The sequence below is a fragment of the Saimiri boliviensis genome, chromosome 9 (assembly GCF_048565385.1).
Source record: "Saimiri boliviensis isolate mSaiBol1 chromosome 9, mSaiBol1.pri, whole genome shotgun sequence".
NCBI classification, from domain to species: Eukaryota; Metazoa; Chordata; class Mammalia; order Primates; family Cebidae; genus Saimiri; species Saimiri boliviensis.
In genome coordinates, this window is record NC_133457.1 from 6,766,286 (window position 1) to 6,779,801 (window position 13,516).

General features: G+C 40.4%; 1 protein-coding gene across 5 annotated transcripts in view; it reads left to right on the forward strand.

Moving 5' to 3' along the window:
- Positions 1-13,516, forward strand: part of PLD1 (phospholipase D1) — a 213,242-nt gene that overhangs the window by 132,712 nt on the left and 67,014 nt on the right. For all 5 annotated transcript variants that reach the window (XM_039480331.2, XM_074405436.1, XM_074405437.1 and 2 more), the window contains 3 exons: positions 8,129-8,257; positions 9,000-9,118; positions 11,026-11,139. In XM_039480331.2, the coding sequence (XP_039336265.2) occupies positions 8,129-8,257; positions 9,000-9,118; positions 11,026-11,139 (362 nt within the window). The remainder of the gene's footprint in view (positions 1-8,128; positions 8,258-8,999; positions 9,119-11,025; positions 11,140-13,516) is intronic.

Genomic DNA, 13,516 nt, shown 5'->3' on the forward strand with positions numbered 1-13,516 from the left:
AAGTAGTCATCATAATACATGACACTGGTAAAATCATAAACTAACGTTTATTTTGTGCAGACTCTATCCATCACTGCCCTCAGTACTTAAAGTGCTTGGTAAGATGAAGAAATTTAGGATTAGAGATGATACATGACCTGCCCATTGGAGTTCCAATTTATCAGCCTCCTAATGCCCGTGATTAAGACTTGCGATTTAGCAGAAATGAAGATTATTACTATGTTACGCCCTTTTGGCTAGAACCCAAGGCCAAGGCTCTCATGTACGGTTTAGCAGATGAGAGATACAGTCTAGCTCACATGCCTGAATATGCGTCACCTGTGGCTTGGATGTGCTAATGAACCTGGAAAATTACGCTGGACTTTGAGTAGTGATTCCCAGCATTCTTTCATCTAGGGCAGGAGTGTCCAATCTTTTGGCTTCCTTGGGCAACATTGGAAGAAGAAGAATTGTCTTGGGCCACACATAAAATATACTAACATTAATGATAGCTGGTGAGCTAAAAAAATTTGCAAAACAAACAAACAAACAAAAAACCCAAAAACCCCAAAACCCTCATAACATTTTAAGAAAGTTTGTGAATTTGTGTTGGGCCACATTCAAAGCCATCCCGGCTGCATGTGGCTCGCAGGCTCTGTGTTGGACAAGCTTGGTCTAGCTACCCTGCATTTTTAAAAAATGCAATAATCAACTACACACAATGAACTAAAATTTCAATGTAACTATTAAATAAATTTGTGTTTTATAAATCATAATGGCATTGATATATATTTAAAAATGGAGAAGAGGCCAGGTGCGGTGACTCACACCTGTAATTCCAGCACTTTGGGAGGCTGAGGCAGAAGGATTGCTTGAGCCCAGGAATTCAAGATCACCTTGGGCAATGTAGTAAAACCTCATCTCTACAAAAAATGAGCTGTGCGTGGTGGCGCACCTCTGTAAGTCCCAGCCTTTTCAGAGGCTCGGGTGGGAGAATTGCTAAAGCCTAGGAGACAGAGGTTGCAGTGAGCTGAGATCATGCCACTGCACTTCAGCCTGGGTGACAGAGGGAGACCCTCTCTCTCATCAACAAAAACAATTTTTAAAATTAAAAATAAAAATGGCGAAGAACAAATATGGGGAGACATATATTTATTTAGCATACAGCTAGTACTGGATGTGCATGTGGATTCAGGGGCAACTCCCAGTAATTCCTGTGCTTGACAAAGTTTCAAAGTCCTAGGAAGTAGGAGACCTCTGGGAAGTCCAGGGAGCCAGGTCAAAGGTGCATGCAGTGGCAGATATTAGAGGTGAAGAGTTGGAAAGAGCTCCCGGTAGTGCCTTTATCATTTCAGTGTGTAACTGCTGCTTTGTTACTGAAGTTAAAGTAGAGGAATGAGGTTGCTATCCCAGGAAGTTGATGGATCTGAATTATGACTGAGTTGTTGACAGCAGGAATGAGAGCAAGTGGAACAGATGTGAGTGAGGGGCTGAGTCCTGTAACTCACGCCTACCCCAGGTTGACAGGGGTGATGTCCACAGCAGTGATCTGAGACACTGATCATGCATGTGTATGGTTTTCTGTTGCTGATGAAAAGTACCCTTGACATCTTTACAACCCCTCACTGATAAACTGAATGTATGTGTAGTGCAGCATTTTGAGAGAGAGAGGAAGAACAATGTAAACGTCAAAGAGTAGGGAAATGGTGGAGACCGTAACGCATGGTAACAAGTGGAGTTGGGCAATGATTAAAACTGTAATTAGGGATACAAAAATAAACATAACAGATTTATTTATTTAATCAAGTAAGTGTTTATTGAGTCTTGTTATTTGCCAGTCACTATTCTGGGTGCTCAAGATGTGGTTAAATAAGACAGATGAGGTACAGTTAACTAGTTGAGGGGTAAGGATGGGAACTGTTTACAAATAGAGTCAAACAGGTGGTGATAATTATGGAGAAGCGTTGAGCCTGATCCCGGAGGAAGGGCACGGGAGAAGAGTTACTGTTTTGTGAAGGCTGGTTGGAGAATACTTTCATGAGGTGTTTTCAGCTGACATCAAAAGGAAGAGAAGAATGAGGATAAGACAGTGTCTAAGAGAGGTTATTTCGGACAGAAGGAATAGCAAATGTGAAAGGCCATGGGGCAGAGGGGGTGGGTGTGTTCCAGGAATACGACTGTAGTGAAGTGGGCTAGGAGAGGATGATGGGAACAAAATCAGAGGGGTGGGCCAGGCTGGGTTACGTGAGGTCTTGCAGACCACTGTAAGATTTTGGCCCTGAGTGAGATAGGAAGTCACTGGATGGTCTTGAGCAAAGGGCAGGTGAGGGCTGGCTTACATTTTCCGAGGATCATTCTTCAGAGCAGACCAGGGTGGCAAACGGTGATCCTGCAGGTTATGAATATATTTGGAGGATCGAGCTGACAGCATTTTCCAATGAACTCCATATGGGGTGTGAGAGATGGAGAGGACTCCAAATCTGTGGCCTCACTAGAAGGATGGAATTTCCATGAACTGAAATGAGACAGCTGTGGGAAGAACAAGAGAAGTTTGAGGACGATTGCCACTGTGTCAAAATATGTTCCCGAAGGCAGCTGACAAAGGATGTTCAATGATGCTATCTGTTAGGAAGATGGAGCTTGATGTGATTTATTTTTTCCCACATTGTTGATACTGTTTTCATTTTACTTTTATAGTCAAATATGGATACAAATTTAATTTTTTAATATGACAACAATTAGTTTACCTAAAAAGAAAAGCCAAAGGATAGTGGAGTCCTTGAGCAGTGCTTTCCAAACTTGATTCTTTGGATCCTGGAGTTTCTAAAAGGCTTTGAGGAGAATATTGAGGTCAGTGGACCCCAGAACCTTCCCACTGCTATTGGTACCTCTCCAACCAGAACAATCCAACTTGTATCTGTTTTAAACATCGGAGTTTTTTGTGGACTTGTTTAAAAAAAAAATTAAAGAGCAAGGCCCTATATTTAAATCATGTAATACCTTAAAAACTCAGGTTGCCTTATAAAACTTGAAACCCAAATTAAGCATGGAGTGACTCTTCGTTAGAGATTTAAAATTGAATATTAACTTGAGTTAATGACTTTTTTTTCCTGAGAATGTGAAGAGAGTTAATATCTTTGCAGTATCAGTTTCACTTGACTGCACATGACCATGTTGAATTGATCTCCTGTTAGACATCCCTGGTGTCATACAGAAATCAGTGTGGAGTGACCATCACTATGGGTTTTTAAATAGAAAAACTGCACTAAAAACGTGGTTAGGAATCATAGATGTAATACATGTTTTTCAAAATCACTCAGCCTTTGTCAAAAGTTTTTCATTCAGAATTATGTTGTAAGGGGAGAATTTTGCTTGATACTATTTTTAAAGTGTTGAGTTTTATTCCTCTTATTTATTTTTATTTTATTTTATTTTATTTTATTTTTGAGATGGAGTTTCACTCTTGTTACCCAGGCTGGAGTGCAATGGTGCAATCTGGGCTCACTGCAACCTCCGCCTCCTGGGTTCAGGCAATTCTCCTGCCTCAGCCTCTTGAGTAGCTGGGACTACAGGCATATGCCTCCATGCCCAGCTAATTTTTGTATTTTTAGGAGAGACGGGGTTTCACCATGTTGACCAAGACGGTCTCCATCTCTTGACCTCGTGATCCACCCGCCTCGGCCTCCCAAAATGCTGGGATTATAGGCGTGAGCCACCGCGCCCAGCATATTTATTTATTATACGTTAAGTTCTGGGATATACATGTAGAAGGTGCAGGTTACATAGGTATACATGTGCCACAGTTGTTTACTACACCCATCAACCCATCATCTACATTAGGTATCTCTACTAATGCTGATCTTTTCCTTTTAAGCAATATTAAATGGATAAGTGAGGGAAAAATTATTTTTGCAATTTAGTTGAGACAGGCTTTTCAACTTTGAATGTATAGTCATAAGGGATAATATTAAGCTGTTTTTAAACTGTTCTTAGAAATATGATGGATAGGATGTATAAGATTCATTTTGTGCAGTTATCTAATAGGCAAGCATGAGTTTTAAATATTTTACAAACCTAATATTTTAGTAATTCATTGAGTAATTCATTCATTTAGTAATTCATACTCCTACTGCAGAAGTCATCATTGATCCACAGAAGAAATATAGGTCTATAAACCCTTAACCACAATTCTATAATCCAAAAAATTTTGAAAACCAAAATATTTTTAAAAATGTAACTTGTTGAGTACCTGTATTGGAACTGGCCTTCAACATGGGTAGAAATTCAGTAGGTAGAGACTAAAAAGGTAGAAAAAGAGGCATTTTAGGTAGATACTACATCTTTTGTTTGTTTGAGATGGAGTTTCGCTCTTGTTACCCAGGCTAGAGTGCAATGGCACGATCTCTTGGCTCACTGCAAGCTCTGCCTCCTGGGTTCAAGCAATTCTTCTGCCTCAGCCTCCCGAGTAGCTGGGACTAAAGGCATGTGCTTCCATGCCCAGCTAAATTTTGTATTTTTAGTACAGATGGGGTTTCACCATGTTGACCAGGATGGTCTCACTCGGCCTCCCAAAGTGCGGGGATTATAGGCGTGACACAGATGTAGGAAATGCAAAATTATTTATTTCGGCATCTCAGACCTGAATGTAAAATGTGGTGAATACATATAGGTCTACAATCTCTCATACAAACCCTTGGAATCAGATTTCAGAAATCAGAAAGTTGTGGATTTTAGAAAGTTAATACAATACTATTATATTACATTCCCAGCGGGATCCAGGAAATCCCTGGAATGTAGATAAACCATTTATGTTTGTGCAACACCAAGTGGGTTCAATAAAGATAATAAATAACCTCTTGTCAGTTCAGATCAGGTATTGCTGCCCTATGAACTAAGAAATGAGCTGTGAAAATAAGCTATGAAAAAACATTTGAAGTGTCAGAACTTTCGGAGTTTTGGAATTGTGGTTAAGGGCTAGTTAATTTGTGCAGATTAAGCTGGTGGATATATCGGTAGCAGTTTATGGAGAACCTTGAAAATCAGCCTGAGACATTCCACTTCTACCATTAAATGTTGGAAAATCCCTGGGGGCAGAGAGCAATTAAGGGTGAGATTTTATAACGTTTGTAAGAGACACAGGGAGTCTGACAAGGTTGTGCCAGTGAGTTCAAGAATGAAGTAAATGGGAAAACTTTTTTCTAAAAGTGGAATCAGCAGATTTTCATCATGATCTGGGAAGCTGTGGGGAGGTGGGTGGAGAAATCAGTGAAGAATAAAGGAGTCAAAGGTGATTTCAAGATTTGAACTTGAGTAACTACACACAGCAGAAATCTCAAGGAAAGACTTGATTTTGTAGAATGGTAATGATTTTAGTGTTAGACATAGTTTTAAGGTTCTAGTGGGAACTAACTAGGTAAACACTGTCAAGCGAGGCACTAGAAGTGACCACAGAGCTGGAGTCCAAAGCAGAAGCTCGGCTTGCAGGTGGGCATTTAGGAACTGCACAGAAAAAGACAGAAGAAAGGGGAAACCCTGTTAGTGAAGAGGAGCTAGGAAAGAAGAACGAGAAGGGCGGAGAAATGGTAGAACAGCAGAGACATGGAAGCCAAGAGATGAGGAAAAACAAAAATGGAGGATGTGGCAAGACCAGAGGACACCAGGCAAGGAGCAAGAAGGCCCCCTTCTTACAAACTTCAGCAGCTGGAATCTGAGCCACCGATGGAAGAGGAGGCAGAAAATTGGCATGACAGATCTGTGCCGAAAGACAAGGCAGGTGCAATTATGAAATCATCTGGGAGCCAGATAACTGCCTAACGAGACCCCCTTGGGTCAGCATTGTTGATGCCGGAAGTCCTCTCGACCTGTTCATCTGTGCTCATGCAGTTCTGAGCTGTTGTTTTCACAGGAACTAGTATTTGGCTCTCTTGCCTTAATAGTTTACTTGGGCTGGGGAGGACTCTAATTTATGTGGAATGATTTTTAGGCCATGGCTAAAAACAAGAAACAAATTTGAATTGTGAGCAGGCTGAATTCAGTTCGTACCAAGATACTTTTCTGAGACTAAGAATTTGTTTTATTTTCCTTATCATAACTGGTTGTTAGGTGAAAGTTAATTTGTAAACGAGCGTATGTGTGTTTATGGAAAGCCTTAGCTTCGAGTTTTGCAACTGATGAAAGCAAATTGCCTATATGTTTTTTATAGTTGAAATTTGAAATATTATTTTAGAGTTTTGCAAGTGATGGAAGCAAATTGTATATGTATTTTTTATGGTTGAAATTTGAAATATTATTGATCTCATTTTTGGTCCCTTTTGTTTCTTTTCTTGCCCTCATTTTTTCTTTTAACAAAGTGCTATGTTAATGATAAAGAGCCTACAGATAAGCGTACAGATCTACCAGTACTTTGGCCCTTTAGTCTCATAAAGCAGTAAAATGAATCGCTGGGAGAAGTCAGTAGAAGTTTATTTTTAACATGATTTCATTTTGTTAGTCCATGGCACTTCAAGTCATTTTTCTTCTATAGAAAATTTCAATAGCCTTTGGAAGGTTAATTATTCAGTTTGAGATAGAATGTTAGCTTCGTATGCGGTGATTACATGAAAACATTAGTTCTGCATATATTTATGGATTGCCTGGATACTTGGAGCTACTGGCCGTGAGGAGATTTGGTCCCCACTCCCTAAGAGTTTAGAGACTGGTGAGGGATTGTGGCGGGAGGGCATCCTGATACAATTGCATCACAGAGTCAGAGGTATTGGGGCGGTTGCTAATGAGATGACAGCAGTGCTAATGACTGCCTCTCCCTTAGAGGGAGCTGGGAGGTCTCTCTAGGGCAGGTGACAGCTAATGTGCCCCTTGAAGGGCAATTAGGATATCAGGCCAAGAGGGAGAAAGGAGCATTTCAGGTAGAAGTCATAGTCTGTCCAATGCATGGCGACAGGGCAGTGTACACCTGTTGAATTCTAGTGAAACATGGGCTTTTTATGGGGCCTCAGGTTGGGTGGGGAAAAACAAGCACTAGAAAGATAGACTGGCAGCAGTTTGGGAAGAGCCTTCTATGCACACCAGGCCCTTAGGACTTGAACCTTCTGTAGACAGTATGTGAGCCTTCTAGGATTTTAAGCAAAGAGTTTGCCTTTTACAAAGACAGTTCTGGGACAGTGTGGTGGCGGTGGGACCAGTGCATTCCTCTCACTGGCCACTGTAAACAGTACCATTTATTCATTCAACACACATTTTTGCATCCAGTGTCTATTTGTTAAATTCAGTGTCTATTTTGTGCCAAGTGCTGCATTTGTGATTTGTAATTCCGCTGGTCTTTCTACTTCTTCGTTTTCGTATTTCGCCTGAAATAAACGATCTCGTCACAGTTCTTTGTGAAATGCTGCCGTAGATTGCCGCTTTTGCACCTGTATCATAAGCTTTCCATATCTGTTGTTTCCAGTATCTGTCGTTGCCATCTTTTTTATGAATGCCATCTATGATTTGAAATACATAAATGTTAAAGCGCAACAGATTGTAGCTGTTATCTAGGCCAGATTCTTGATTTTACGCATAATGGATTTATGAACTAAAAAGTTGAAGCTCACTGTCACTTAACTATTTAATTCCAGGGCTGGAACATGGGCTCTCTGTAAATCTGAGGTTCTTGCTTTAGTGCAAAAGAATTATGCATCAGGAGTGCACCATGTTAGTTGAGGAAAAACAAGTGGCATGGTATCTTTATTGCCTCTGCATCTCAGGTTTCTCCATCCCCCCGGCCCCGCCCCCTCCACCCCCCGCAAGGCCCCCCCCCACCTCTACTGCTCTCTCATAGTGCCACCTGGTGAGTTCTTTATTCACAGTTAATTCTGTGATGTTTCTTCCAGCAGTCTAGTAGGTGGTGGGTATAAGTTACTCAACCGCATGAGGTCAGATTTCGTTGTTTAATGATGAATCTTGTTATAGCCCCAACTGCCCACTAAAAATAAACTTCTAAGGACTGTGAAACCTTGTTAGCCCACAGCCTCTAATAGAATGGACAGACGCCACCCTAGTTATGTCTTAAGAAATTACAAAACTTGTCAGCATTTAATAAATGAGACTTGAGCCTCCCTTTCTGGGACCCACCTGAACCACGGTCCCTGAGGGGGTCTTGCTGCATTCACAGATACCGGGTCCATCCGCAGTTTACAGACAGGTGTGGGAGAGCTGCATGGGGAAACCAGATTCTGGCATGGAAAGGATTACTGCAATTTCGTCTTCAAAGACTGGGTTCAACTTGATAAACCTTTTGCTGGTGAGTATTACGGTGGTGGGATGCTGGCTGTATTTTGTCTTTTACCTTTGAACATCTCAACGAGTATACATGTGCGTGAAATCAATGCCTTTTGTTTTGCTTCTGTTTAGCTTTTGTTTATTTTTGAAAAATTGGTAAAACTTTGGAGATTCGATTTAGTCATTAGTCACGTGCTTAGGGACTTTTTTTTTTCAGTTATAATAAGAAGAGAACATGAGATAGAGCAGACCTGTCTGAAGCCTCCAGATTTTTTAATAGGCATATTTTTTGGGGCAAAAATCTGTAATTGTTAAAGAAATGGTAGGCTTCATTTGATCATCTTCTATTCTGTGTATTTCCTGCATTTTCAGCATGAGAATGGCATATTTTCAGATTATCACTGGGTTCATATGTTTAAGAGGAGATCGAGATGGTACTACCTGCCAATGTTTCAACAGGATAAAAAAATATAATATCAAAGACACAGCCTTAGATAATTTGTACCAACTCACATCTTGCCATGTCTAGTGATTATCTAATACTAAGTGAAATGGAAACATATTTGGGGAGGTACCTGGGATTCTATGACCCTGAATGTGAAATCTGTTTCCCTTGATTTTAAAAATGTTATTCTGTGCAAGCCAAGAAATATACACACAGTGGGCACTAATGCATGTTTCCTTTTAGTATCATGGTTGGAGTCAGAGAGCCTCTGCCCCAGCACAGAAGTTAATGACTGATCCTTGCCCGGTGCACCGGGCAGATTTCATTGACAGGTACTCCACGCCCCGGATGCCCTGGCATGACATTGCCTCTGCAGTTCATGGGAAGGCAGCTCGTGATGTGGCACGTCACTTCATCCAGCGCTGGAACTTCACGAAAGTACTTGGCTGTTGCTGTCATGGTTTATCCACATGAAGAGAGGCAGGCCTAAGTAGAGAAGACGTTCAGAGGAGGCTGTTGGCAAGAAGAGATTGTTGTGGCCACAGCTGTGTCGCTGCTTTGCGACACAGGGTGCATGTCAGGGTGATGTCAGGGTGCCCGGGCGTCTGGGCAAAAAATGAGGGAAACATTCCTGAACGCCCACACCACAGACAATTCAGAGTTCCTAGGGATAGGTGCTGCGGTGTGGGTCCTGATTTTAATCTTTTTAATTCTTGGACACAGTATTGACTAGCCTGGGCTCGGTAGTCATGTGGAGGGCCGTTTTAGGGGGTTGGGAGCCTGGTTTGGATGGGAGGGTTTGAGCTTTAAAGTTCTGTCCAGTCTTGGAATTATACTGGGTTTATGCTGATACAGGATTCTGAGAGTTGGTTCTGAGCAAAGCAAGCCGTATTAAGAAGGTGGGGCCATTTTCCTTTTCTCCAGATGGTGTCCTCATTACTTTTAAGAAGTTCACCTAACATTCAAACTTAACGTAAGTTAAGTACATTTCATTCAGGCCAGGCGAGGTGGCTTACTCCTGTAATCCCAGCACTTTGGGAGGCCTGGTAGGTGGATCACCTAAGGTCAGGAATTCGAGACCAGCCTGACCAACATGGTGAAACCCCATCTCTACTAAAATACAAAAATTAGCTGGGCATGGTGGTGGGCGCCTGTAATCTCAGCTACTCTGGAGGCTGAGACAGGAGAATCGCTTGAACCTGGGAGGTGGAGGTTGTGATGAGGCAAGATCGTGCCACAGCACTCCAACCTGGGCAACAAGAGCGAAACTCCTTCTCAAAAAAAAAAAAAAAAAAAAAAAAAAAAAAAAAAAAAATTCAGATGTTACTGTGGTTTCACTTTATTTGCTTGAAATGATAATGAGGCATGTTTCCCCTTGGTTATTTGGAAGAAGAATTTAGTTTTATCAACCACTTAGAGTTTCACTTTGTTTTTTGTTCACATAAAGATTATAAAAATTTAGTGACGTTCTAATGGAAATATTTTTTAAAAAAAATTTAGGGGAGATGGATGAATAAACAAATGGGATATTACTTTTAACCTGCTGTATTGGCAAAGATAAAAATCTCTGCTAATACCTGTAGTTAAGTTTGGGTGGTTTTTGTGTGTGTGCACGTGCACGTAATAAAATTAGAAATAGCAGAAATGCTTACTAGTAGGAATTTATCAAGTAGATGATTCTTTTATACCATTTTACCATGAAGTTATTAAAAATAATGATATCCCACTATATTGCTATGGAAGGATATCTATAACATAATCAGTAAAAAATTAGTTTATAAAACAATAGTCTCATTTTTGCAATTATAAACTTCAATAGCTACAGATTATATTTAACCTTTCTTTACAAATGTGAAACAATATGTGCTCTATAAAAGGTAAAAGCAGGATTATGGGAAATAGAAAACAAATGCAAATCATCTGTAGCTCTTCACTTAGAAATGTTCATCATTAACATTTTTCTTTTTCAAATAAAACTGAATTTCTTTTTTTTTCTTTTTTGAGATAGAGATTTACTCTTGTCACCAGGCTGGAGTGCAATGGTGTAATCTCGACTCATTGCAACCCCTGCCTCCCCAGTTCAAGTTATTCTCCTGTCTCAGGTGCCCGCCATCATGCTCAGCTAATTTTTATATTTTTAGTAGAGATTGGGATTTCACCATGTTGGCCAGGCTGATCTCAACCTCCTGATCTCAGGTGATCCCCACTTCTCTGTCTCCCAAAGTGCTGGGATTGCAGGTGTGAGCCACTGCGCCCGGCCATGAATTTCTTTTATAATCACAAAATAGGGAAGATGAATCTTTTTCCTCATCTGAATATTTTTTATCTCTTTTTCTCTATTTTAGATTATGAAATCAAAATATCGGTCCCTTTCTTATCCTTTTCTCCTTCCAAAGTCTCAAACAACAGCCCATGAGTTGAGATATCAAGTGCCTGGATCTGTCCATGCTAACGTACAGGTAAGTTCTGGCTTTTCTTTTTGACAAAATGCTACTGATTAAAATTACTGTTATTATGTTGGCTTCAGATTTTTTCAATGACTGCTTTTTTAAAGCAAAATTAGGACCTTTTAACATTTAGTATTAAATTTCCTATATATATAAAATATATAATAAACATAACATTTAGTATTATATTTCCCATAATATAATGATTCAATTCAGTCTCTTTTTAAAACCCTTATAAATATAATAAATGCATGTCCTTAGAAAAGGCCACAGCCAAGGAAAGGCTATTCCTGTAATTCCTTCTGAAGTGACCTTAGCAACATGATACACAGTAAACCTGGACCTGATACTGCATAAGCACCAGGAATGTGGTTGAAACTTAGCAGCTAGGAAGCTAGTTGTGGGTCAGTCTAATTTTAGTGCCTGATTAACCAGATGTCTCCTACGGGCCCTTTTAATGGAATAAGGAATTTGCTTAATAGAGTCACAACAGTTTACCACATCCAGTTTAACCGTCTCCAACTACAAATAAGAAAATTAGACCCAGTGGGGCTCTGAGGCTTATCTAGGGCCAACCAACTATTTATCAACAGAGGTGGAGCTTGAAGTCCTGGTCTGGTCCAGAGTTACATAGTCTGCTTCCTTTACCAACTATAGATCAAATATCTTGAGATCATGTGGGGACGGGGACAGACGTGGGGTTGGCCGCCTTTGGCATTGCTTCTTGTTTGAAGTCATTGCTATGGGCATCAGAAGAACTGTTTTAGTAAAGTCCAGCAGGCTGCTGCTGCTGTATCATCAGTAGGGACTTATATAATGCAGACATGGATCCTAGTGAACATGATTATATAAATGAAGTGTCTAAGTCAGTTATTTTGTATCATGTGCAATTTGAGGTATGTGTATATAAGAAATAAAGACATTTCAGACTGTAGATCAAATAATGGAACTTTTTTTTTTTTTTTAAAGATAAACCACTTGAGAGAAATATCAGCTGCAGATACTTAGTCATCCCAGGCTAATAAGAAAACTAATTTAAACTTGGAGGCGTAGATAGCTATGATTTATATGTAAGGTGATGAATATTTTATGAACCTGTTTAATTTTATTCTACATGAAGGAGAAAAAAATTACCCATGCTAGAATATAAAATAAGAATCTTGTTATTAGGAAAATAAGAATTTAAGTTTGAACTTGCATTGTAATTGATGGGGTGGTTGATTCATCGAAGTTAGCTGATGTTAATTAAGTATCTGTTGAAAATGGATTGCTGGGAATTAAGTATTTTTGTAATCAATGAAGTTTTAGCATAGTGTTGCATATGTATATATTTTCCACTTCACTGTTGGTAAAGCCCTGACTCGCATAGTCTCATCCGGCTGCCCTGGTGAGGCAGATAGATACTCTATAAAACGCTTCTCTTCATTCACTTTTTCCGCATCACTGGATGTTGTGTGAGAAATGACACTAGACTGGGTGTGGTGGCTCATGCTTGGAATCTCAGTACTTTGAGAGGCCAAGGCAGGAGGACTGCTTGAGCCTAGGAGTCAAGACCAGCCTGGGCAACACAGTGAGACCCCATATCTACAAAAAGGTTTTAAAAAATTAGCCAGGCATGGTGGCACATGCCCGTGGTCCTAGCTACTTAGGAGGCTAAAGCAGGAGAATTGCTGGAGCCCAGGAGGTCGAGACTGCAGTGAGCCATGATTGCACCACTGCACTCCTGTCTGGGCAACAGAGGGGCACTCTGTGTCAAAAAAAGAAAAAAAAAAAAAGAAAAAAAAGAAAAAGAAAAGAGACTAGATCTGATAAGCTCATGTGTTTATCCCTCATATGTTCAGGTGGCCTAGACTCAGGAATCTACAAAGGAAGGATATTTAACAAGACTTACTCAGTGATTCATTCATTTATTTAGCCAACGTATGTTAAGTGTTGTCCGTTTGCATGGTGAAATCATCAAAGCATACTGGGGTGTTGAGGGGGCAGACAGCAAAGGAGTTCTCTGCCTCTGGAAACTTAGCTGGGGAGAGATAGCTGAGATGAATGATTCAGCTAACAGTGCAAGGTATGGTCTCTGACTAAGTGCTGGTGTGACAGTATGGACCAGCATACTGTAAGAGTTTGGAAATCCAGAGGGACAGAACTGGGTGTCCATTCTAAGGAATAATCCCTGCAGTAACCCATTCACTCTTAGAGAGGCGCTGATAAAGGTAGATGGCATAAAGCCAGGTAGGGGCGGCTGGAGTGCTGGCCTGGTGAATTTGGTCCCGGTCCTGGATGCGCTAGTGAACTTTGGATGTTTAGAAGCATGATACATTAATGTTCTATGAAGATAAATGTAGGAGGGAGTTTTCCAAACTTGGTTTACCTGTGAGATGCTGATAACTGA